General features: G+C 51.6%; 3 protein-coding genes across 6 annotated transcripts in view; 1 reads left to right on the top strand and 2 right to left on the bottom strand.

Moving 5' to 3' along the window:
* Nucleotides 1–450: 450 nt before the first annotated feature.
* HECTD3 (HECT domain E3 ubiquitin protein ligase 3) lies at nucleotides 451–9,681 on the bottom strand. 2 transcript variants are annotated; one of them, XM_029230555.1, is made up of 21 exons: nucleotides 8,551–9,681; nucleotides 8,235–8,395; nucleotides 7,902–7,994; nucleotides 7,687–7,822; nucleotides 7,287–7,402; nucleotides 7,089–7,202; nucleotides 6,863–6,945; nucleotides 6,253–6,418; nucleotides 5,944–6,025; nucleotides 5,126–5,308; nucleotides 4,921–4,973; nucleotides 4,676–4,740; nucleotides 4,413–4,516; nucleotides 4,024–4,143; nucleotides 3,823–3,912; nucleotides 2,614–2,820; nucleotides 2,240–2,369; nucleotides 2,082–2,156; nucleotides 1,873–1,954; nucleotides 1,658–1,729; nucleotides 451–1,490 (listed from the first exon to the last, which is right to left on the bottom strand). In XM_029230555.1, the coding sequence occupies exons 1-21, from the start codon at nucleotides 8,917–8,919 to the stop codon at nucleotides 1,406–1,408; spliced, it is 2,586 nt and encodes an 861-aa protein (XP_029086388.1). In that variant the 5' UTR covers nucleotides 8,920–9,681; the 3' UTR covers nucleotides 451–1,405. The 2 variants fall into 2 exon arrangements, with proteins under 2 accessions (XP_029086388.1, XP_029086389.1); XM_029230556.1 differs by having other exon boundaries at nucleotides 451–1,072.
* A 1,482-nt stretch (nucleotides 9,682–11,163) lies between these two features.
* Nucleotides 11,164–15,013, top strand: UROD (uroporphyrinogen decarboxylase). 3 transcript variants are annotated; one of them, XM_029230686.1, is made up of 10 exons: nucleotides 11,164–11,350; nucleotides 12,028–12,140; nucleotides 12,261–12,340; nucleotides 12,417–12,479; nucleotides 12,700–12,897; nucleotides 13,001–13,162; nucleotides 13,883–14,020; nucleotides 14,179–14,279; nucleotides 14,361–14,427; nucleotides 14,778–15,013. In XM_029230686.1, exons 1-10 carry the CDS (start codon nucleotides 11,331–11,333, stop codon nucleotides 14,937–14,939), a joined length of 1,104 nt encoding a protein of 367 aa, XP_029086519.1. In that variant the 5' UTR covers nucleotides 11,164–11,330; the 3' UTR covers nucleotides 14,940–15,013. The 3 variants fall into 3 exon arrangements, with proteins under 3 accessions (XP_029086519.1, XP_029086518.1, XP_029086520.1); XM_029230685.1 differs by having other exon boundaries at nucleotides 12,645–12,897; nucleotides 14,778–15,012; XM_029230687.1 differs by lacking the exon at nucleotides 11,164–11,350 and having other exon boundaries at nucleotides 12,028–12,166; nucleotides 12,645–12,897; nucleotides 14,778–15,012.
* Nucleotides 15,014–15,656: 643 nt separating this feature from the next.
* ZSWIM5 (zinc finger SWIM-type containing 5) overlaps nucleotides 15,657–23,636 on the bottom strand; it is a 253,756-nt gene continuing 245,776 nt past the window's right edge. Inside the window, exons 12-14 of the mRNA XM_029230688.1 lie at nucleotides 19,863–20,026; nucleotides 19,282–19,363; nucleotides 15,657–18,547 (exon numbers count right to left, since the gene is read on the bottom strand). Of these exons, the coding sequence (XP_029086521.1) occupies nucleotides 17,685–18,547; nucleotides 19,282–19,363; nucleotides 19,863–20,026 (1,109 nt within the window). The 3' untranslated portion in view covers nucleotides 15,657–17,684. The remainder of the gene's footprint in view (nucleotides 18,548–19,281; nucleotides 19,364–19,862; nucleotides 20,027–23,636) is intronic.

Raw genomic sequence — 23,636 nt, 5'->3', positions numbered from 1 at the left:
CGGGGGTACTCTACACGCACGGATGCTCTTCTAGACTGCACCTTAGCTGTGTGGTACCTGGAGGGGGGGTGGGGGGGTGGGAGGCAGTGCCGCTGCCTCCTCTTATGTCACATCCTGATTCGGGTGTCTCTCAGCCATTGCAAGCCTATGTCCTCTAGGAGGTCAGATTCTTCTGCCCACCTGGTTACTGAAGGTGGTGGACTCCCATCCTCTGAATCGCCACACCCATCCCGGAAGATGCCAGTCCAGCTTTCTTTCCCCCTTCTGGGCAGAGGACGCCTTATTTCCCTGCTTAGCTCCAGATTTCATCTCTGCCATTGAGAAGCCCCACCATTCCCACGTTGACACACATCTCCTTTGCTCCCAGCAGGACCCTGAAGTCCTGGAACGGTCTTCGTTAACATCCCTCGGGAGCCCAATAAACGCACTCTGAAGGAATGAATTCATCCATTTATTCAACTTTCCCATGTACGAGAGCTTCTTTGATGGAGTGTCACGGAGGCCCTTAAGGGAGGGAGGGCTGGGGCAGGGACGTGCATAAAGCCTAGGTGGAGGTTTAAAGTCTAGGCTTTATTTTAGAGTTGAGTAAAGAGGAGCTATTGAAGATTTCAGAGAGGACATAACTGGCCTTAGCCTGTGCAAAGTCTTGGGGGTAAGACAGCAGACAGGGAGTCAGGCTGGAGGTGATGCAGAAGTGATGAATGCGGGGTGGCAGTGGTAGTATAGATTTAATGTTGGATACATGTATGTTTAATGTTGAATACATGTATGTTTAATGTTTAATGTTGAATACATGAATGTTGGATACATGTATGTTCTGAGCCAGGGATGGTGGTGGCACTTTGTCAGTTGAGACTTAGTTGGAGAAAGAAAGTCAGAACTCACACCTTGGGGTTGGAGGGAGAGGAGGAAAAGACCAATATGTGAGGGAGAGGGTGTTCAGCAGTTTCTTCATTCTTGGTTCAGGTGACCAAGGAGGATGGCCATCATTCCCTATCCATCCCTGGAGCCTTGTTCGGGGAGGAGCCTCCATCCTCCCCTCTCCCCCTGAGTTTTTAGCTTTGAGTCCAGGCTGAAACCAGAGAAGAACAAGGAAAGAAAAAAATGAGCTGGAAACTGAAGTGAAGTCCACGGGGTGGGGAGCTAGAAGGCCCCCTTCAAGTAGCTCAGGGCTGGCAGCTTGTGCTGGGCTTGCGGAAGATTCCTCTCACAGATGCGAAATAATGCTGGGAGCAACCCGAGCATGTGTAGGGCTTGAGGGTCTGCGGGGCTGGGCCACCAGTGTCAACCCACTGCTCCACTCCAACCGCACCCAAGGGCGGAGTGCGCTGGCTTCCTGGGCGAGGCCGAGTGGGACCCGCGCAGGAGCAGTCCTGCCGGCCCGCGGCTGCCCCCTGGCGCCGACTCACTCCTCCCAAGGGCTCATGTCGGTGTCGATGGCCACACAGTTGTATGCAGCGTAGCGGAGCTTCTCCTCACACACCTTGGCACTGCAGGGGGCAGGGAGCTGATCAGCGCCAGGTGTAGAGGTCCCTCCTTCACAACCAGGGGCTTTGTGGCTCCAATTTTTGCACCCAGTACCTGAAGCCCTCCTCCACCCTAGGATGCCACCCTTCCCCCGCCCTCCACTCCCCAGGCTGGAACCTAGGAAACCCACCTGGCATAGTGCGGTAGGAAGAGGGTGCTGGAGCAGGTGGAAGACTCAGGCAGCGCATCTGTGGTCTCATAGCTGGGGGCGTGGAGGGACCAAAGATCAGAAACAATTGCAGGGGCACAGGGCAGGGGTCTGACACGTGAATATGTTTGTGGGGCAGGGCAGAAGGCCAGCCACAGCCTCTTTCGACTGGACCTCCCCTCCCCATCCTCACTCACCCCAGCTTGTCCGGGTAGATGTAGATCCGAGCTGGCAGACGGCTGCGGCCTGTGACAAAGCGCAGGAAGCGGCTCCGGTCCTCTAGATGGAGGAGAAGGAAATCAGTGCCCGTGTGCTGATGGTGGAAGAAGTTCTTCAGCTTCCGCCCTGTCTCTGTATCCCAGGAGTGGAGTCCGAACCCAGACATTACTCTGCCCTTTCCACTGACCGTTGGTGAAGTTGTTCAGTGCCTCCCAGAAATACTGCACCCGTGTGTCAGATGGCTCGAAGTCCTCAAACCGGGCTGGTGGGGACAAAACCAGATGGAATTAATTCTTAGGTCCTTAAGCCCCACCCCGGGACTGCGCTGCCCTGCCCCACACTCACTGAGCTTGCGCAGAGCATCCACAGTGACCTCTGGGTCCCCGCACACCTTCTTCTCCAACTCTTGCCATGTTAGCAAGTCCAGCACAGCCTGTGGCACCACCTTCAGCAGACCTGCTTGCATGGCTGACACCTGCGGAGGAGGGAAAGGGCCTGGCTGGGGAAGAGGGCACAACTCCCAGCTCAGTGTGTGGTGGGGACCCTTGGCCTCCACTCATGGAGACAATGTGTCTCTGTACTTCACTGATCAGCAGGGATGTGGGGCAGAGGGATGGTGGGGGCCGGAATTCTTGGGACTGGGCTCTGGTGGCCTATAAGGCTGGACTCTGGCTATAACGAGCCCAAAGCTCTCTGTTCCACTGGCCTCTGGGTAGTACCTGCTCCTTGCTCTCCTCTAGCCGTGCCTTCTGCACCAGTTGGATGAAACGGGAACGGTCCTCAAATCCCACCACGATGCCCGCACCCCCAGGGATCAGCTCCACCACCTGCTGGTCACTCAGCACAGTGGTGAACGTTAGCTCCTTTCCAAATTTGAACTCAAATGTCTCCTTGTCCATTCCTTCCATCACTTCCAGGAGCTTTACCTGGGGGTTGAAGAGAGGCAGGAAGGTCATCTTTTCATTGTAGACACAGTCCTTGTTTTTCCTCAAGAAGCTCACAGGGAAGCAGGAGAGGCAGCCAGGCAAGGCAGTCCTCACGCAGGCAATGAGGGCAGTGAGGGGGTTAGTACAAGGGCTGTGAAAGCATCAGGACGATGCCTAACTGGGCTTGGAGATCAGGAAGGTGTCCTGGAGGAAGTCGCAGCTAAGCTGAGACCCAAATGATGGCTGGGAATTGGCTGGGCCACCAGGAAGTCAGGAGAGAGAACATCTTGGAAAAAGGTGGAAAGAGCAAAAGGCCTTAGGAATCTGTCTGGCTGGAGCCTGATCATGAACCAGGTGTCCAGAGATACAGGGGTCATGTAAGGCCTTTCCAGACTCTGCATTTTATCCTAAGCCCAGAGTGGATTTACTGAAGGGTTTAAACAGGGAGAGTGAAATGAATACTCTGGATGCTGGAGATCAGATGGGTAAGAATGGAGACAGGGACACTGACGATTTTTGCAGTCAGTGGTTGGGTCAGAAATGAAAGTGGCTGAACCAGAGGGAAAGTAGTGAGATGGAAGAAGTGGACAGATTCCAGAGGCAGATGTGACAGAATGCGGGAGGTGAGCGAGAAGGAGGAGTGCAGAAGGACCCTGAAAGGGCTTGGCATGGGGAGGGGTGGGTGGCGGTGCCACTGTGAGACAGGGAGCCCTAGAGGGCAGTAGACTGGGGAAAGGATGAAGAGTGTGTTGATCCCGAGGTGCCTTGTTGGGACAGATGTCCAGCAGGTAAATGCATATATAGCCCCAGGCTTAGGAGAGAGGTTGGGGCTAGAGATAAGGAAGTAGGGGTCACCAGAATAGTGACAGTAGTTGAAGCTACTGGAGTACATGGGATTGGAGAGGGAGCATGTATGTGGTAGGAGAAGGCTCAGGACAGCCCTGGGGAGCAGCAACATTGGGGGCTGGGCAGAGGAAACACTGGTTCTAGGCCCTAACTCACCAGCACAGAGTCCACAGCTGGGAAGTCCTTGCTCCAGCTCACCTCCTCACCAGAGAGCTGCTTCCACACGAAACCAGGCAGAGCCAGGACCTGTGAGACAGATACTACTGTCTTCTCACCCTGAGCTGCCCAGGTTTGGCTGGCTCTTCTTCCTTCCAAGAGCCAGGATTAATCTGGTGGGGTGCAGAATAGGCTACTCACCAGGAACTCCTTACCCCGAAGGGCAGCCCCCATCAGCTGTCCGATCCACTCGTACTTGGCAAAGTCTCGGCAGGAGGGGTTGGGCACATACATATCCCGGGCCTCACCCGTGCCATTGCCCTGTCCCCCGAGACAGAGCTGTCAGCACGGCATGGGATGGACCCTACTTTGTTGCCCCAGATGACTCAGAGACTTCCCTGAACACCTTCCACTGGGGGCCCTGAATGATCCCTCTGAATATACAATGGCTCCTCCTTCCCTGCCTGTCCAGAGGCTGCCCCAGGCAACTCAGTCTCTCCTCTGCCCACTCTCTAGCTTAGCCCGGTACCTGGGAGGTTCGCAGAGACAGAAGAGCAGAAACTATTTGGGAGACATGGATGGGAGATTACCTGGTTGGCCGTTCGGACAAAGAAGGGCAGAGGCACAGGGGTGTCCGCCGAGCTAGGGCACAGTTCTTCTGACATGTCTGCCAGGCTATCCCGGAAACCACCCCCTGAAATGACAGATAGATGCCTTCAGCTGGGGCACACAAGAGCCTCAGCCCCCATAATGGGGTAATAAGCAAGTCCCCTATCTGGTTAGCTGGTGATCTCAGAAGCCTCTACCACTCCAAGTAGGGCTGGACCCTTGTTATCGTCCCTCAGGGCCTCACCTTGGTCAATGATGCCTTCTGCAATGAATTTACACTCCCACCACTGGTCATAGCGCATGGGCCACCTGTAAGTAGGAGTGGGTCTCTGTCACCACACTGGGCCAAGGCTCAGAATGATGCACCTGCCCAGAGTCCACCCAGGAGTAGGGGCTACAGAGGGGTAATGGTGAGAGGACCAGAGGCAGTGCGTGGGTATACACGTGTACATGTATACCCTGAGCAGGTCCCTCGCCCCCATGCCATACCTGTAGTCCAGGGGCTTTTCATACTTGTCAGAGGGCTTGAGGCCTTCATAAACCTGGGGGCAGGGGAAAGGGGAGGGAGTTATGGGAAAGTCTGTGTCAAGACCTGGCCCCACTCTTGCCCAAAGACCTTGCTCAGGTCCCTGTTGGCCCAGCCCCCTAGGCCCCTTACTGACCCTCCCTCAGTCTGACCCCAGGTGGTCCAAACCTGGGTGAAGACAGCGTTCTTGCAGGCAGGGTCCCTTAAGGGGCAGGCGCGGTGTTCCATGGCGAGGCGCCGGTTGATGTATAGGCGTGGCATGAAGCTGGGCTTGCTGCTCTCTGAGTCACGCAGGCACTGGGCCACCAGGCCTGGCCGCTGGCGTGACAGCAGCAGGAACTGCTTCACTTGCTGGGGAGGAGAGGTGGCCAGACCAGGACCAGCAGGCAGTCAGCCTCTGTCCAGGCCCTGGAACCTTTCTCTATTCTTGGACCTAATCCCAGGGTTCCAGTTCTAGCCTAGTCCATCCCTGGTCCTTGCTTCCAGTCTCTCCCTTAGTCTGGCCACCAGGGAGAGCTTTCTAAAACAAAAAATCCAACTTTGTCATTTCCTTACATAAAACCTTTCCAGTGGCTCCACTGACCAGGAACAAAGTCTGGCCCCAGGGCCGTCTGCTACCAGGGCCTGCTTCCTATCCACCTTCTCCCAGCCTCATCCCCATGTCATACTCATATCTACGGGCAGGCTTCTCTCATGTCATTTTGAGCTGCTGGTAACTCCCAGTGTCCACCTTTTATGCAACCTGCCCTGTCCATGCTGTAACCTCTCCTCCCCGAGCTCTGTATGTTTCACATGCTCTCTGGGGAACAGCACCCCAAACTCGAAATTTTGACTATTTGTGTCTGGCTTTCTTCCTATGTTCCCAGAGCCCAGCAAAAGCCCAGGCCTAGAGTAGGTCTAAGAACTCTCTGATGAAGAGTGAACAACTGCCTGAGCAGAAAGGGGGTGCCCAATGCCAAGACCAGCACTGCATGTGTCAGGCTCACCTTAATCTCACTGAAGGTGCCCAGTGTGTGGTCCCAGGCAGGTACCAGGTGGTGCAGGACGCTGTCTAGGATCTTTATGAATCTGGGGTGGGTGGGTAAAGATAACTGCAGCTCAAGAGTTTAGTATGGATGCGAAACCCCCTCACTCCCCAACTCACAGGGACAGGAGAAGGCAAGGCCCAGGGACTGCTCTGCCTCTTGAAGTGGAACAGCTTACAGTATAAGACCTTGGGGGCCTCTTCCACACAGACATACAAGGCTCAGGATGGGGGACAAGGAAGGGCCTGACTGGCCCAGGGCCACAGCCACCTCTGCAGGAGAACAGCTCTGCGGTATAGCACTTCCGGATCAGTGCCTTCCAGGCGTGGATATCGCACCAGACTGGTGGGCTGGAACAAGTCTGCATTCAGCCCTAGTTCCCGCTGTCTAGAAGACTTGATCTTGACCCCTCGAAGACGAACGTCAATCCCATCATCTGGAGGAAGGAGTTACAGTGAGATCACTTACTGCGCCTGCTGCCTTTTTGGCCCTCAGACCTGAGGAAGACTCCTTAATGCTCAGCCTTTTGTTACCCCTAGCCCCTAGAAACTTGGGACCTTTGGGATCCCCTCCTATAACCTGATTCTGATTATTATATTCTTTGCTAGTTCCTGTGTCCACCACTATAGTTTGGGGATGCCTGAGGGTCCCAACTCCGTTCCTCTTCCAGGTGAGCCCAAGCACTTCTATGGCTTTAAGGCAGCCCTCTTACCTAGCACCTTCCACCCAGCTTGGGCCCCAAAGCTTCAGATCCTAGAGTTAGTTCAGCTATCACATTTACCTCAACTCCAAGCCCATTTCCTTCTCTCCACACGCACTGCCAGCTAACCCCCATCTACACACTGGGCTCCCTTTCCCTCCTTAGGGCCTTAAGCCCCACCTCGGCACTCGACGATGCGGATCTCGATGACTGGGAGGTGGACGGTCATGTCCTCCAGGACACAGACATCCCCGATCAGGGTCCTGAGAGGATGAACGTGAGGCACTTTGGAGACCCCTTGTCTTCAGGGATTGCTGGGGTCTCGCTCGAACTTTTGCTTCCAACGTGGGCCAGATCCTACTGCTTGGATCATGTCCCACCTCCCACCCCAGGCCAGTTCACTCACTCGTCAATGCTCACATCACTCAGCTTCTTCAGGTTGTCCCCTTCACCCCCATAGATCACCACCCGCTTAGGCATAAAGTTGTCATCTGTGGTATCCACCGTGAGGAGTAGCTTCCTGAGGGTTAAGAGTGTGCACGTGGGTCTTTTACACTCACAGGTATGTGGCTCACCCACCCTGTCCTACTCAGAGCCCACTCACTTCACAATGGTGCCCTTTTTCATGGTAAGCCGTACCCAGTGCTGGCACTGGGACCCATCGCTCTCCCAGTAGGTGTCCGCATTGCTGTCTGTCAGGCAGGACACATTGAACTCCTCCTGGGGAGGGGCAGAGAGGTGGAATCGGTGTTTACCCCCACTCCCTGCACTGGGAGTGTGCTTTGGGCCAGGGAGCACGAGAGAAAGTACAGTGGAGCTGGGTTAGAAGCACATCTGGTATGGGTGGAGGTGTCTAGGGGTTCCTGCATGACTTCCAAGATGGGGGGTTGGACTGAGTATGGCCTGTGGGGATTCAGATTTGGCCCTGGCCTAGAGGTGAGAGTTCTGGATCTAGCAAGATGTGACTACATCTTGCTTGGGGCGGGAGGAGTCCCAGCACCCACCGTGTAGGAGGAAACGTCTATGCTCTCCACATACTGCTTCACGCTACCCAGGTTCTCATCCTCCTTGCCCAGGTGGTCGTACAAGAAGTGGATCAGGTCCTCGTCGCACTCGTAGGTCCACGTCGGGGGCACATAGCTAAGCAACCCCAAGTCCCTAATTAGGTCGGGCCCAGACCTGGAGCTCCTTCCTCCCCATCCCATCCCAGCTCACTCACAGTAGCCTTTGTACAGCTTCTGTGTATGCCTCGGCCGGCTGAGGCCTTGATCCCAGGCGATGCGAGTATGTCAGGTCCACCACCTGTTCCCATCTGTGCGCACAGAATGGGGGACGGGATGTGGAGACATCAGCGAGCAGCAGGAGACCCTGCAGCCTTCTTCAGAGCTCTAGCTCCTCTAAACTGCGCCTCCAGAAGCCCCACCCCAGCTCCCTTCAGGTCCCGCCCCTTTCTGCTGTAAACCCTGCCTCCGCTCCAGATCCCACCACCCGGACTTTGCCACACTAGGGCACAGCAGTATGACAGCAAGCCCCGCCCCTCCCAGTGCAGGACCTGAGCACCGGGCGGTAGTCCACTCCAAAGAGCTGCTGCTGCCGTTGGAGGTGGTCTGGAGTGTCGATGGGTACGAGCCGGGCCCCGCCTTCTGCCGGGCGGCACACCAGCAGCCAGCCTTCGTCCAGCCCGCAGTCGCCCAGGTGTTCCGCCAGCTGCTCCTGCCGGGACGCGCCAGACAGGGACAGCCGTCAGGGAACTGCCGGCGGCAAGCCCAGCCCAGCCCACGGCAAAGGGCACCGAACGCTATGTCTGCTCAATATGGGGGAGGGGAGGGGAACAGCCAAGGGCTTCCCTGGTCCCGGGTCTTTTGCACCTTGGTCAGCTTCACCCAGAGCCCGTGGCCGTTGCACAGCTCCTCGCCCGTGGTGCGCACGCAGGCGCCGCGCCGGAGCTCGATGCTGTCGCGGGCGGCGCGGAGGGGCCCGGAGCCGGTACAGGTGGCCGGGCCCGTGGCTCCCACACGCAGCCCCGGGCCCTCCGCCTCCCACACTGGCAACAGCACGCGCGACGGTCCCGCCGGGTCCTTGTAAAGCTTGTAGAGCACCTCGCGCGGCACGAAAGCTAGCGCCGCCGGTAACGGCCGTCCAGCGCGGAGGCTCTTCGCTGCCTCCGCCAGGAAGCGCACGCGGCCCAGCAGCTGCCGCGGGGACTCTAGCGCCGCGCCCGGGCCCGGGCCCGCCATAGCTTGGTGGCCCAGGGAAGCCCAGGGGCGATCCGACCCCAGGAGCTTCTGCCAGGAAGGCTGACTAAGCTTCCCATCACCTTCAGCCCCGCCTTCGGCCAGCCTTCACCGTAAGTTCTGGACTAAACGCCCCTCACGTTCCCGCCGTATTGTCCTGTGTACTCGAATACTTAATCCTGTTATCTGTTTCTGTGCCTCCCGCTCAGCCAACCAGAGCCAAGTTCAGTAGTAGTTTCTACCTGATCAATCTACCCACTCCAAACCCCATTACATCTACCATTTAATCCCCACTGCTACTACCCCATTCAAGCCACCATCCATCCTATCTGGCCCGGAAAGTTGCAACAGCTATTTCTCAGATCCTCCGGCCTTCTGTTTTGCCTCCGTGCCCCCAGTGAGTCACACTACAACCAGAAGAATCTTTAAAAATCTGTTAGATATCCTCTCAGGCTCCCCATCCTAGGGGCAGTGTGACTAAAACGTTTCGGAAAATAACCCCCTCCCCAGCTCGGCTGCTGACAGGAGTCTTGAGTCATTTAGGCTTGATCCTGGTGGTTACTCCTAATCCCAGGACACTGGTGATCATTATCCAGTTTCTCCCAGTAATTCTGAACCAAACGAGAGGAAAGGCCGATGTGGTTAGGGAGGAGGCAAAAAAACATGGACAGAAGCTGCTGGTGAAGTATAATCATGGAGGAAAAGGCAACTTGGTCCCGCCCCGTTTCTTTTAAAAGTTTACTGAAATATAACTCACATCATATAATTCACCCATTTAAAGTGTACTACTCACTGGTATTTGATATATTACATTAATTTAAAAAAATAGTGGAAAATATATATAACAAAATTTGCAATCTTAACCGTTTTTTAAGTGTATAATTATCTATTTCCAATACTTTTCATCACCCCAAACAAGAAACTCTGTACCATTTAAGCAATGACCCCTCATTGCCCCCACTCCCCAGTTCCTGGTAAACTCTACTCTACTTTCTGCCTCTGAATTTGCCTATTATAGATATTTCATATAAGTGGAACCATACAGTATTTGTCCTTTTGTGTCTGTCTTATTTAACTTAGCATGTTACAACAATGTTGTAGCATGTATCAGAATAATTTATTTTTATGGCTAAGTAATATTCCATTGTGTATATATACACACACACACACACACACACACACCACTACATTTTGTTTATCCGTTCGTTGATGGACACTTGGGTGGAAAGTTTGTTTTGATATAGTTTTCAAATAATTGAAGTTATCAAGAAAGAAAGAAATGATCCCATGTAATTATGACAGTTTTCCATTGTTTTCTCCTTAATAAGTTGGGAACACGTGCCTCTCTTCCCTTCTCTCCAAGCTATTTGTATGCTATTACACTACTACAAGATAAAGTGAACAAATGCGCTTAACAAAGGCCTGCATGACCTGGACTCTGTAGACAGCTCCAGCCTCTTTAATTCCACCAGCTTGATGTTGTTTCCCATTAAGCCATTTGCTCTTTTTCGTCATCTCTTTACACATGCCGTTCCCTCTGCTTGGAATACCCCACTGCTTTCCCCAGTTAAATGGAGCCCTTGCTACTTGCTTCTAGCTCTTTCCCTTTAAAACATTTACTATTGAGGGCTTCCCTGGTGGCGCAGTGGTTGAGAGCTGCCTGCCGATGCAGGGGACATGGGTTCGTGCCTCGGTCTGGGAAGATCCCACATGCCGCGGAGCGGCTGGGCCCGTAAGCCAGGGACGCTGAACCTGCGCGTCCGGAGCCTGTGCTCCGCAACGGGAGAGGCCCCAACAGTGAGAGGCCCGCGTACCGCAAAAAACAAAACAAAACAAAAAACATTTACTATTGTGATTGCTGACTTCTCTGTATCCGCATCAGTCTGTAGCTCCTTAAAGGAAGGAAATGTCTTGTTCTTCACTGTAATCTCTGCACCTATTGTAGTGCCCGCCTCTTTCTAGGTAATATAAATATTTAATTATTTCAGTTCCCTGTACAACTTGGTTCCATAATTCACCATATGCCTGGTTGGGCCAGGCATAAAATTGTTAAAATCGTGAAGAGTGGGAGTGAAAGTGAGACCTGGGACGAGTCTTCCGGGATTCCCAGGCCGTCAGAGGAGAGCAAATTTCTCACGCCACGTGAAGTATAGTTACAGCGAAGTTCTTTTGTGGGGGGAGGGGAGGGAGGTGTTTGTTGTTGCGTCGCTACAGAGGACTTTACGGTGAAGAGACCTGGGGGTCCTACGGGCAGCAGCCGGGGCAGCCCGGGAGCCGTTTCTGGAGTCTGATCATGTGACTTTCAACATGGCGACACCCTTGGCTCATTACAGGAAGGGGCGGAGCCTGGGCAGGGGGCAGGCTCAGAATTAGGCTACGGCTGGGGCTGTGCTCGCGTTTACTGACAACTTATCATGGAGGCGAACGAGTGTGGGTGAGTTCTCTGTGCCACCACGCAGTGTGGCCATACGGGCTTCTGACCTGAGTCTTTCAGCTCAGGAGTCTGTCCCTATACCCCTCTTCCCCAGCCCCGGAGAACCCAAGTCTCTGGAATCCCAAATCCTCCAACCATGGATTCCTGAGATGTTCATCCTAGGGACCGCCTAGCTGGACTGCGTACCCCAGACCTTTATTTAGGAGATGCCCTCTGGACTTTCTAATCCTCAACTAAGATCCCTTTTTCGGACTGTCGTCTCTGATCCCCCCATGACCATCCCCCAGCCTGGAGATCTTCCAGCCCCAAAACCAGCCCACTGGTACCCTTGTTCCTGAGATTTTTTGGTCCAAAGACCCCCCAAACTCTCCTAATTGGACTTTCGTCCCCTTCCCCCCCCCCCCCCCTCCGCACACACACTCTCTCCCAGTCCCTCCAGTGGCTTTGAGCCTGGGGAAGCTGCGACTATGTGTAGGGTAGAGGCCCCGGCACCGGCCCTTCTAGTCCTGTACACCACCTGATAGAGGGGAGGCGGAATCGGCGGGGAGTCACAGCTTGGTAGCTGGTCTGGAGAAGACAGATAGCTGTGCTGGACTGTATCCGCCTTTAGAACCCGAGCCCTGCCCAACCCCCAGCCTGGTTTACTGACACCTACCCTACCCGCTCCTGATCTCCAGACCTCAGGGTTTTCCGGAGCTGAAGAATGACACCTTCCTGCGAGCAGCCTGGGGAGAAGAAACAGACTACACTCCTGTTTGGTGCATGCGGCAGGCAGGCCGCTACTTACCAGGTCAGGGTCAGGGCCTCGGAGTCTAGGTAAAATTCTGGAGGGTGAAAAGTTTTTGAGGGGCAGAGGAGGGCTCTGGAGGTTCCTCAAGGCTGAGCCCTGCTTTCCCTTTTTTGTCTGCAGAGTTTAGGGAAACTCGGGCTGCCCAGGACTTTTTCAGCACCTGTCGCTCCCCAGAGACCTGCTGTGAACTTACTCTGCAGGTGAGGGGTCCACAAAAGAGGGAGAGATTTATGCTATCAGCTCGCCACCTAGCAATCTGTCTTCTGTTCCCTATAGCCACTGCGTCGCTTCCCTCTGGATGCTGCCATCATCTTCTCCGACATCCTTGTTGTACCCCAGGTACCTGCTCAAATCTGATTCTTGAATGGGTAACAAAGGGAAAAGACAGTCAAGGCTCAAGATAAGCACTTATCCTTATGGGACAGAGGGGAAAACAGGCTGGAAGAGATGGAGTTTGGCTGAGTTTTATTCTCCTTTTCCTCCTTCTTGGCATGGGTTGAACAGATCTCCTCCTCCTGGAGTTACAGGTTGGGAACCTGGACGATTTCTCCCCCACCAGGCACTGGGCATGGAGGTGACCATGGTGCCTGGCAAAGGGCCCAGCTTCCCAGAGCCATTAAGAGAAGAGCAGGATTTACAGCGCCTCCGGGATCCAACAACAGTGGCCTCTGAGCTGGGCTATGTGTTCCAGGCCATCACCCTCACTCGACAACGTCTGGCTGGGCGTGTGCCACTGATTGGCTTTGCTGGTGCCCCGGTAACATGGAACAGGGCAGGGACTTGGGCTTGGAGAAATTACTCTGGCAGGTATGGGTGCAGACAAGGGAAGGAAGTGTCTATCTGGCTTTTGCCTTTTGCAGTGGACTCTCATGACATATATGGTTGAGGGTGGCGGCTCAAGCACTATGGCTCAGGCCAAACGCTGGCTTTACCAGAGACCGCAGGCCAGTCACCAGCTGCTTCGCATCCTCACTGATGCTCTCGTCCCATATCTGGTGGGACAAGTGGCTGCTGGTGCCCAGGTAAGTCCTGAGGGAGAGACAAATAGGCTGGGGTTTCGTCTTTATTTATTTTTGGCTGCGTTGGGTTTTCGTTGCTGCGTGCGGGCTTTCTCTAGTTGTGGCGAGCGGGGGCTACTCTTTGTTGCGGTGCCTGGGCTTCTCATTGTGGTGGCTTCTTTTGTTGCAGAGCACGGGCTCTAGGCGCGTGGGCTTCAGTAGTTGTGGCACACAGGCTCAGTAGTTGCGGCTCGCGGGCTCTAGAGCACAGGCTCAGTAGTTGTGGTGCACGGGCTTAGTTGCTCCGCGGCATGTGGGATCTTCCCAGACCAGGGCTCGAACCCGTGTCTCCTGTATTGGCAGGCAGATTCTTAACCACTGCACCACCAGGGAAGCCCTGGGGTTTAGTCTTTCAGGACCAGAAACAATACAGTTCCTTATACCTGTGAGGGTAGGTGTCTCAATACCAGGCACAAAAGAAGCTTGGCATGAAATGATCTGGCTGGAGCAGCTAAGCCCAGACACTGGCAGGGGGGCTTAATGCTCTGTGTATTCAAAGACCAAACCTAGCACTGGGATCTGGAGAGGGCAGTTCCTTTTTGACTGGAACTGGGCTTATAGGCTTAGGTAGTCTCAGGGGTTGAAGTCACTTGGGGAAAACTGAAGGAAAACTGAGGCACATTCTGTATGTGGGGCCCGAGATACTTCCTCTTTGTGTGTTATGCATTTCTTTTCTAACTGTAGGCATTGCAGCTCTTTGAGTCCCATGCAGGGCATCTTGGCCCACAACTCTTCAGTAAGTTTGCACTGCCGTACATCCGTGATGTGGCCAAGCGAGTGAAAGCCGGGCTGCAGGAGGCAGGCCTGGCACCAGTGCCCATGGTAAGGATGGGGATCAGATGAGTGAAGGTGGGCCCGTGGAACTATCAGGTTAAGTCCTGCATGGACCGAAGTGACCACTGGAGGGCAGAAGCACAGCTGAGCTACATTAGGAGGCATAGCAAAGCCCTCGGCAGCCTGAGATTTGCCCTTTCCCCCAGATCATCTTTGCTAAGGACGGACATTTTGCCCTGGAGGAGCTGGCCCAGGCTGGCTACGAGGTGGTTGGGCTTGACTGGACAGTGGCCCCAGAGAAAGCCCGGTGAGTGATGGAAGGTGCGGTGGAGGGGATGTAACTGCCATATGTGCAGTCGCCAGAACAGGGCACTGACTCTACTTCCAGGGACTGCGTGGGAAAGACGGTGACCCTGCAGGGCAACCTGGACCCCTGTGCCTTATATGCATCTGAGGTAACAGCCAGGTCCCTGTGTGTGTCTGTGTTTGTTTCTGTGCGCTCCCATGGTTCTGGATATGGTTGTGTTTATTACTATGTGTGTGCTTCTATTATCTGTTTACCCCTCCCCTCTACTCCACTCATACCATGTAAACTCTAGGAAGGCAGGAGTTTCTTCTCATTGATTTTGTTCATTTGTGTTTTCTTAGCGCCTGGCCCATACTAGGCACCCGATAAAGTTTTTTGAATGACTGTATGAGTAACACTGAGTAGAAGCATGCCTACATGTATGTGTGTCACTATTATGTATAGGGAGGACAGAGGTGTGCTGGCCCCCTGTAGCCAGTGCCCTGTTGGTCCCCCCAGGAGGAGATTGGGCAGTTGGTGCAGGAGATGCTGAATGACTTTGGGCCGCGGCGCTACATTGCCAACCTGGGCCACGGACTTTACCCTGACATGGACCCAGAACATGTGGGAGCCTTTGTGGATGCTGTGCACAAACACTCACGCCTGCTTCGACAGAACTGAGCATAATCCTTTTATCTGAAGTACCACTAACACAGATGATTGTTTCCAGGAGAATAAAAGTTCCAGAGCTGGAGTCTTGTGTGTGGTTTTGTTTGTGAAAGATCTGTGCCCTTATCCTCAGTTCCTTCTTAGCCTCTTCCTTCCCTGGGCCTCTTTCTGCATCCTCTCCCACAAGTCATGGGACCTCGGGTATCAGTGAATATGTATGTAGGACTTAATGTCAGGACCTTTACCACCATTTTGCTCTCAGATCTCCAAGCCCCAGAGCTACATGGGGCTGTGCAGATCTTCCTAGGAGCTAGAGCTGTGACATTTGCAGGGAAATGGGGTCCCTATAGCATATGAGGCCAAATTGACAGGGCTTTGCGTCTGGGGAGGGAAGGGTGTATAGACCAGAGTGGGACACAGGGCCAGTTGCCCTGCATTCTTTCTTTTCTGCGCATACCCTCTAATTTTCTCAGTATCTTGCTGTTTCCGCTTTTCATGGTGGTACCTACTTCCTGGGATCAGGCTCTGATAGGCCTGTGAGCTCTGGAGAGGGGTGTGGTGCAGTAGGAAATTCTTCATTTGTCATTCCACATCTTAGACCATTAGGAACCCACTGTGCTATATAGCCTAACCAGCTCCCTGTCCCAGCCAGGTGATGGAGAAGAGAGAAGGGCCCCATTTATTGAAAGAACACAATTTCTGATTTTAGAAAAATGATCTTTTCTGTGATCCAGGATTTATTCATAGAAAAGCACTGTGAGTTCACACACTTGCTAAAAAACGGCAATTGTGATACAGAAATGGGAGTGGCGTTGTCTTTTTTTTTTTTTAAACCAACCTATTGGGCTGAGAGGTTGTTGGGCCCGTAGCTGGACGGTGAGACTTTGGTAGCCACAAACAGCAAATGCAACTTACTGGTTAGTGTGGAGAAAAAAAAAGTGACACAAACAGTTTGTCAAAGACAGGAAAGTAAAGCAGACAAAGAGGTCCTTGGTTCACACTCTAACTATACCACCCCTTCCCTGTCACACCCCACCCCCTACTGGGGAACTAAAACATGGAACAGTAACCACCAAGACACTGGCATCTAAATGACTCTTCCGAATGCCTGTGCTACCTCCTATTACAATTCCAGGCTGAGCAGAGGGGTCAGTAAGGTAGCAGGAACATGATATGCTGTGGAGGTCAGCCAGGGCTAAGACAGGGGTTGCCCACTAGAGCTAGAAACTAGTCAGAAAGGAAAAGGCCAAATGCATTCCAGCCGCAGCCTCCAAACCAATGACCAATGGGACTGTGACAGAAGCAGGCAGAGGAAGCTTGAGGTAGAAAGGCAGGGGAAGAAACAAAGTACAGGGTAAGAAGAGAAATGTGGCACTGAAGGAGCCACTCAGGGCAGAGGGAGACTAGTGCTTAGAAGCTTGTTTGGTGAGACAATGGTGAATAAAGGAGGCCCAGAGATGAGGAACATGTTTAGCTGGTGAGAGAATAAGAGAAATGGGGATGAGAGATCTGGCAAAAAGAGAAGGGACACATTCAGGCAGATCCTCAAACATGAATTCACAGACAAACCTACATGTGGAAATATACACAGTTACACACAGACACGGACATGTTTATACACATGCACTTACGTGTGCCCAGATAACACAAACACTACACATGCATTGACAAACATCAACACACACACACACACACACAGATATGTATTTTTATATGTTCACAAATGTGTATACCCTCACACAGAAACCCACCATCCAGTACACAGACATGTCTTTACACAGACACAGACCTGACACAGATACACATAAATATACATGTGCATATGCAGGCACGCACAGATATATCTATGCGCACAGATGCACGTACGTAGCCATCCAGATCCACACACACACAAGTGTAATTAGAGATGAAACCAGATGCTGTCTAACACAAAGGTGACCAGAGAAGATGAACATTATAAGCCCAGTGGCCTCCCAGACCTTCACCTTCTCCCTGCCCTTGTTTCTCAGGAGCTCGGCAGGCTCCCAGAGAGAGAGGCTGTGTGAGGCAGGAGCAAGAGCTTCTGTGTCCTCATGGCTTCGTGAGGTGAAAGTCTAAGTCAAGACCGGGCCCTGCCCCTCACCCATCACCGGGCTGTCAATGCCCATCTGCAGGCCGGGGTTTCTGCATAGACTAGACTTGGGGTTTACTCTAATGGCCATTTTTCTCTCTGCCACCCCCACTCTTCCACTGCCAATAGCATATCCTCTGCAAGGGAAACCTGAGAAACGGTTGTGAATCTCCTCAGAAAACAAGCCTATCTTCCCACCCACAGCTACCCATCAGATTAGAACCAGAATTATAAATAGTTACAATTTTACAATGTAATTGGCAACACATATACTATAGTATTTACAGTACCATAAATGCTTCTGTTTCTCTGGTTAAGCAATCCCTGAGACGGAACAGTGTTCTGTGTTTGCCAAGGAGAGAGGGCCAATGCCCAGGACACGCAAGATAGCGGGGCGTGAGGTGGCATGTGTGGGGTTTCTGATCGGTCTGCAGGGCCCAGCTCCTCCAGGAACAGTGGGCTGTTGTGAGAACCTTGACAAGGCATGTTGGCTAGAGTTGGACTCTCCCCATGCTTAGCCCTGTGGTCCTCTGGCTTCAGCCACAGGTGCTCAGAGTCCTCTCAGGGTGGACAAATGTTTGTGTCCTTGGCCTGACCGGATGATACCTGGGAGTGCAGGATGCCCCAGCAGCGAGCTATCTGCTCTCTCAGCCAAAGCGCTCTCGCACCAGCAGCATCAGCTTCTTCTTGCCTTTGTAGATTTGTTTCAGGTTGTCGATGAACTGGGCAAACTGCAGGTGGCCATCCTGCGGCAGCAGGAAGGTCTCCCGGGCCTTGCTCAGAAACTCAATGAACTCTCCGTAGTGGCGAGGGCTGATGTGTGTCAGGCGCGAGTGTGTGGTGTTGATATAGGCGTTGATGGTGGCATCCAGCAGCTGGCGCAGGGGAGCTTTGTCGGTGGACATAAGCTTTCCCGAGCTGCGGCGGCCTGGGATGCCGGCCAGGCCAGGTGCAGTGACCGTGCAGCGCCGCAGGATGTCTGAAAGCACTGTGGCACAGTGCACACTCTTCACCACCAGGGGAATCAGGGCCGCCAGCTCATTCTTGCCCAGGGAGTGGCTGAGGGCACACGCCCATAGCACATCGTTGATGGCCGGGTGGGTGTCCTGGTTGTAGGCCAGGTTGAGATGGCTCATGGCCAGTGAGGCCAGCTTGAAGGCACGTAGCGGGTAGCCACGGAGCTCCATGTAGCGGGCGATGGTGAACAGCTGTGAGTGAGTCATGCCGCCAGCAGCAGCATCAATGGCAATCTGGTAGGCGGCTTCAAAGGCGATGTGGTCCTTCTCACAGAGTGTAAGGGCCGACAGGGCGCAGCTCTGTGGATCCTTCATAGCACACTGCAGGGCCAGCGCGCGAGCACAGCTAGCCAGCTCCTCCCGCTGTGGGTAGTCAAGACTGAGGCGCAGCATAGTGGCGTGCGATACGGCTGTGGCAGCCACAATGCTGGTAGCCTCGGTGGGGGTGAAGAGTGTGTACCAGCTCTGCAGGATGCTCACCAGGGCCTGCACACCTGTCAGGGAGAGCCTGAGCTCAGCCGTGGCCATCCGGGTCCTGATCCAGGTCTGCCCAGACTACCGTTTGGGGTCAGAACTTGGCCTGCAGAGACGAGTTCTCCCTCCTTCTCGGCAGCCTTGAGATGATCTGAGGCAACCAGGGCAAGGGGAACAACCCAGACGCCCAGACCCTGTTTGGGGTCTCTTCCCATCCCTTCCTTCCCCAGGTGAGAGTGTTGAAGGTTTCTGCAGGTGCTCTAAGCCCCTCACAAGGATGGAGCAACAGAGCCTGTGGTTTGCCTGCCCCAAGGCAGGAGTCGCAGATCTGCCTGGGGGTTCTAGCTGAAGTGGGGCCTCTCAGGGTAGAGTCTTGTGCTGGGGCTTTGGGCTCTAGATGGGGTCCTGAGCCTCCAAGTTGTTTGGGGCTTCTCAGAATCATGGACAGGTGCTGGGACCAAACCACTGGGCCAACTACCTCCCAAGGCTACACTTGAGTACTTGTGGCTGAAAATTCACTCTCTCAGAATGTCTCTGATCAGAGGGTCAAAGTGCTGCTGACAGCAGGGTATGGTCCAAGCAGTGAGGGCAGAGTTTGGTCAGGCTGAACAGAGGCCATCTTCTCCTACCAGCAGCCTCATCCTTTCCTAGCCATCAGTAATAGGAATATGAGAGCTCTAAATTCGTCATCCTGTCCCAAGAGTAGGGCCTAGGAATCCTTTCCCCTGGGGGTACAGGGAGCTGGGAGACTCACCCACTTCTGTAGCACATGTCACCAACCACCGCACCATCTCCCGGCGCCTCCAGTTAAGGGTTGATAAGGTCATCCTCATCACCTGGGCGAAAAAGCAGCCTTCCCAGTTGGCTAAGCATAATTGCTATAACCTCCCCCTCCCCACTCCCCCTTGCCATTCATTTATGCAACAAGTATTTATTGGTGCCTTAAACGGCCATCTCTCCCCTGATAACTACAGATGGGTTTGTTTAATTTCTGCCCCACCCCTGCTACCAATCAGATAGAACACTCCTCTGATGACCTGTAATGAATAAAGCCCTTATTACCACACCTTGCTTGACTTGGAGGAATGGGGGTGGGGTAGGGAGAAGATGGGGACCCCGTGGAGCCTAAGGCTACACTGCTTAACTGGCCGTAACTTCAAAACAGAGGCCAATGTTGAGTCCTCACCTTGTGTCTAGCCTAGAAGCTGTGTCCTGGGGACAGAGAAAGAACCAGTCCTGGCCCATGCCCACTCCAGTCCCCGTGGGATCTTATCTTCTACCAGTTGTCACTAGGCCAGAAGTCTAAAGTGGGGATGGCCCGCTTGTCCTCCATACCTGTAACCCCAGCTCCAGGGCCACGTTGAGCAGGGTGCTGTCTGTACTACTGTCCGTGGGTGTAGCAATCTTGAATGCATCTTGGGCCAGTTTGAAGATGAGGGAGGAAGAATGGATGTGCTTCTGTATTGCTTCCAGGATTGTGCGGAGCCTCAGAGTGTCTCCTACAGGTGCCGAAAGAAGGGGCAGGGACAAGGTCTTCTTTAAAGCTTCCCTGAACAGTCAGCTGATCACAACAGGTACTGGTTGAACTGATGGCTATCAATGCACTGAGTGCTTCTGAAGGGCACCATCTCTTCTGGGTGGTCAAGCTCTGTCTCCACTGAACCCACTGGAGGCTCCTTCCTTCCCCAGGCACCCATATGAATTCACCTCTCTCCACCTTTTCATCTGCCTCTACCCCTCGCCCTCTTTTCCCTCAGGATCTTTAGGTCCCAGAAGTCATTTTCTAGAACACCTGAATTTTGAGAGCTACTTATACAGGAGAAGGAAGCCACATTATTGCCAAAAAAGTATGCCAGTCCCATAGTTTGTTCCTCAGTACAGCTCCCTGGAGCAAAAAGGAGCTGGGCCACCACTTCCTATCCAGTAGGCAAGTATGAGTGCACAGAGTTAAGGAATACATTGCAGGAATGCCATGTGTACCATATGACGTGAAGGTCACTGTATAATGGCAGTAGGGTATATGAAAGATTGGTGTATCTTCTGAGGGGGTAAAATGTGAAGTAAAGATAGAACAAAAAGTAGGTCTTATGTTTTACCAAGAGGTGCAGTGGTAAGAGTATACAGACTTTGGAGTAAAATACATTGGGAAGTGAACCTAGTTCAGCCGTTTACCAGATCAGTTACTTCATGGAAGTAATGGAAAAAATAACCTTTTAAGGTTGTTGGGGGAATTATAAAAAATTTGTGTATAGTTAATATTCTATGATTCTACTTTTTTTTTTTTTTTTTTGCGGTACGCGGGCCTCTCACTGTTGTGGCCTCTCCCGTTGCGGAGCACAGGCTCCGGACGCGCAGGCTCAGCGGCCATGGTTCACGGGCCCAGCCACTCCGCGGCATGTGGGATCTTCCCGGACCGGGGCACGAACCCGTGTCCCCTGCATGGCAGGCGGACTCTCAACCACTGCACCACCAGGGAAGCCCTATGATTCTACTTTTATATAAAAGAGATAAGTAGCAGTCTGTTTGTGTACAGCATGTGTGTGCACACATATATGAACAGGAAATACCTGGGAATATTTATTATAAAACCGTCTTAGTAGTAGTAGTTATCTTTGGGTGTCAGGATTGAGAGATTACCTTTTTTTCTTCTATCATCTTTAAAAACAATTAAAACATTTAATAGACTTTGTTTTTTTTTGGCCGCACCACGCGGCTTGTGGGATCTTAAGTTCCCTGACCAGGGACTGAACCTGGGCCCTTGTCAGTGAGAGCACGGAGGCCTAACCACTGGACCACCAGGGAATTCCCCACAAGTTTGGTCTCTATATCTGTGAGTCTGTTTCTTTTCTGTTACATTCACTAGTTTGTTGTATTTTTTTAGATTTCACATGAAAGTGCTGTCATACAATATTTGTCTTTCTCTGTCTGACTTAATTTACTGACTTAATTTACGTAGAACACCCTCCAAGTCATCCATGTTGCTGCAAATGGCAAAATTTTGTTCTTTTTTATGGCTGAGCAGTATTCCATTGTATATCTATCTATACCATCTCTTCCTTTTTTTTTTAACGTCTTTATTGGAGTATAATTGCTTTACATTGTTGTGTTAGTTTCAGCTGTATAACAAAGTGAATCAGCTATACATATACATATATCCCCATATCCCCTCCCTCTTGGGTCTCCCTCCCACCCTCCCTATCCCACCCCTCTAGGTGGTGTACCATCTCTTCTTTATCCATTCATCTGTTGATGGACACTTAGGTTGCTTCCATTTCTTGGCTATTGTAAATGACGCTGCTATGAACACTGGGGTACATGTATCTTTTTGAATTAGTGTTTTAATATTTTTTGGATATATACCCAGGAGTGGAATTGCTGGGTCATGTCGTATTTCTATTTTTAGTTTTCTGAGAACTCTCCATATCATATTCCACAGTGGCTGCACCAATTTACATTTCCACCAACAGTGTATGAGGGTTCCCTTTTTTCCACATCCTCGCCAACCTTTGTTATTTGTGTTCTTTTTGAGGACAGCCATTCTGACAGCTGTGAGGTGATTATCTCATTGTGGTTTTAATTTGCATTTCTCTGATGATTAATGATATTGAGCATCTTTTTATGTGCCTGTTGAGCATTCCAAATAGACATTTGGAAAAATGTCTGTTCAGGTCTTCTGCCCATCTTTTAATCAGGTTGTTTTGTTTTTTTGATGTTAGGTTATACGAGCTGTTTATATATTTTGGATTTAACCCCTTCTTGGTCATATTATTTGCAAATATTTTCTCCCATTCAGTAGGTAGTCTTTTCATTTTGTTGATGGTTTCTTTTGCTGTGCAAAAAGCGTTAATTAGGTCCCATTTGTTTATTTTTGCTACGATTTATGTCAGAGTGTTTTCTTCAAGGAGTTTTATGGTTTCTGGTCTTACATTTAGGTCTTTGATTCATTTTGAGTTTATTTTTGTATATAGGGTTAGAGAATGTTCTAATTTCATTCTTTTACATGTAGCTCTCCAGTTTTACCAGCACCATTTATTGAAGGGTAGCTCATTTCTTTTTACTGGTAAATGATATCCCATTGTATGGACCTACCTCAGTTTGTGTATCCATTCACCTACTGCAGGGCATCTTGGTTGCTTCCAGTTCTTGACAATTACAAATAAAGCTGCTATAAACATTTGTGTGCTGGTTTTTGTGTGGACATAAGTTTCTAACTCATTTGGGTAAATACTCAGGAACATGATTGCTGAATCATATGGTTAGACTATGTGCAGCTTTGTAAAAAAACTGCCAAACTGTCTTCCAAAGTGGCTGGACCTTTTGCATTCACACCAGGAATGAATGAGTCCCTGCGGCTCCACATCCTCACTAGTGTTTGGTGTTGTCAGTGTTTTGGATTTTAGCCGTTCTAATAGGTATGTAGTGGTTTCTAGCTTTTGTTTTAATTTGCATTCCCCAAATGACATATCATGCTGAATATCTTTTTATATGCTTGTTTGCCATCTATATATCTTGTTTGGTAAGGCATCAGTTCAGGTCTTTAGTGCATTTTAAAATTCAGTTGTTTGTTTTCCTTATTGTTGAGTTTTAAGAGTTATTTGTGTATTTGGGATACAAGTCCTTTATCAGATATTGTTTTGCAAATATTTTCTCCCAGTCTGTGGCTTGTCTTTTCAGTGTTTTTCACATAAGTCTTAAACTTTAATGACGTCCTACTTATCAGTGTTTTCTTTCATGGATTGTAATTTTGGTGTTGTATCTAAAAAGTTATTGCTGGGAATTCCCTGGCGGTCCAGTGGTTAGGACTCCACGCTTCCAATGCGGGGGGCCCAGGTTCGATCCCTGGTCCTGGAACTAAGATCCCACAAGCTGCACGGCATGGCCAAAAAAGAAGTTATTGCCAAACCCAAGGTCACCTAGATTTTCTCCTGTGTTATCTTCCAGAAGTTTTATAATTTTGTGTTTTACCTTTATGTCTGATACATTTTGAATTAATGTTTGTGAAAGGTGTAAGGTCAGTGTCTATATTCATTTTTTAAAATGTGGATGTACAGTTCTTCCAGTACCGTTTGTTGAAAAGACTGTCCTTTTCTCCTCTGTCAAAGATCAGTT

Source organism: Monodon monoceros, unplaced genomic scaffold (assembly GCF_005190385.1).
Source record: "Monodon monoceros isolate NGI ecotype Baffin Bay Population unplaced genomic scaffold, NGI_Narwhal_1 Super_Scaffold_18, whole genome shotgun sequence".
In the NCBI taxonomy this organism is placed as follows: Eukaryota; Metazoa; Chordata; class Mammalia; order Artiodactyla; family Monodontidae; genus Monodon; species Monodon monoceros.
The sequence above is the reverse complement of the archived record's forward strand: the minus strand, read 5'-3'. Positions and strand labels throughout refer to the sequence as shown.

What these genes read in the sequence shown, in the direction of transcription:
- HECTD3 (XM_029230555.1), bottom strand. Translation starts at nt 8,919, where the DNA reads ATGGCGGGCCCGGGCCCGGGCGCGGCGCTAGAGTCCCCGCGGCAGCTG. An exon ending in TAGACGTTTCCTCCTACACG is followed by an intron (nt 7,403 to 7,686) that starts GTGGGTGCTGGG and finishes GCCCCTCCCCAG; the next exon opens with GAGGAGTTCAATGTGTCCTG. An exon ending in AGAACGCTGTCTTCACCCAG is followed by an intron (nt 4,974 to 5,125) that starts GTTTGGACCACC and finishes CCCTGCCCCCAG; the next exon opens with GTTTATGAAGGCCTCAAGCC.
- UROD (XM_029230685.1), top strand. Translation starts at nt 12,054, where the DNA reads ATGACACCTTCCTGCGAGCAGCCTGGGGAGAAGAAACAGACTACACTC. An exon ending in GCTGTGAACTTACTCTGCAG is followed by an intron (nt 12,341 to 12,416) that starts GTGAGGGGTCCA and finishes TGTTCCCTATAG; the next exon opens with CCACTGCGTCGCTTCCCTCT. An exon ending in GTGGCCCCAGAGAAAGCCCG is followed by an intron (nt 14,280 to 14,360) that starts GTGAGTGATGGA and finishes CTCTACTTCCAG; the next exon opens with GGACTGCGTGGGAAAGACGG.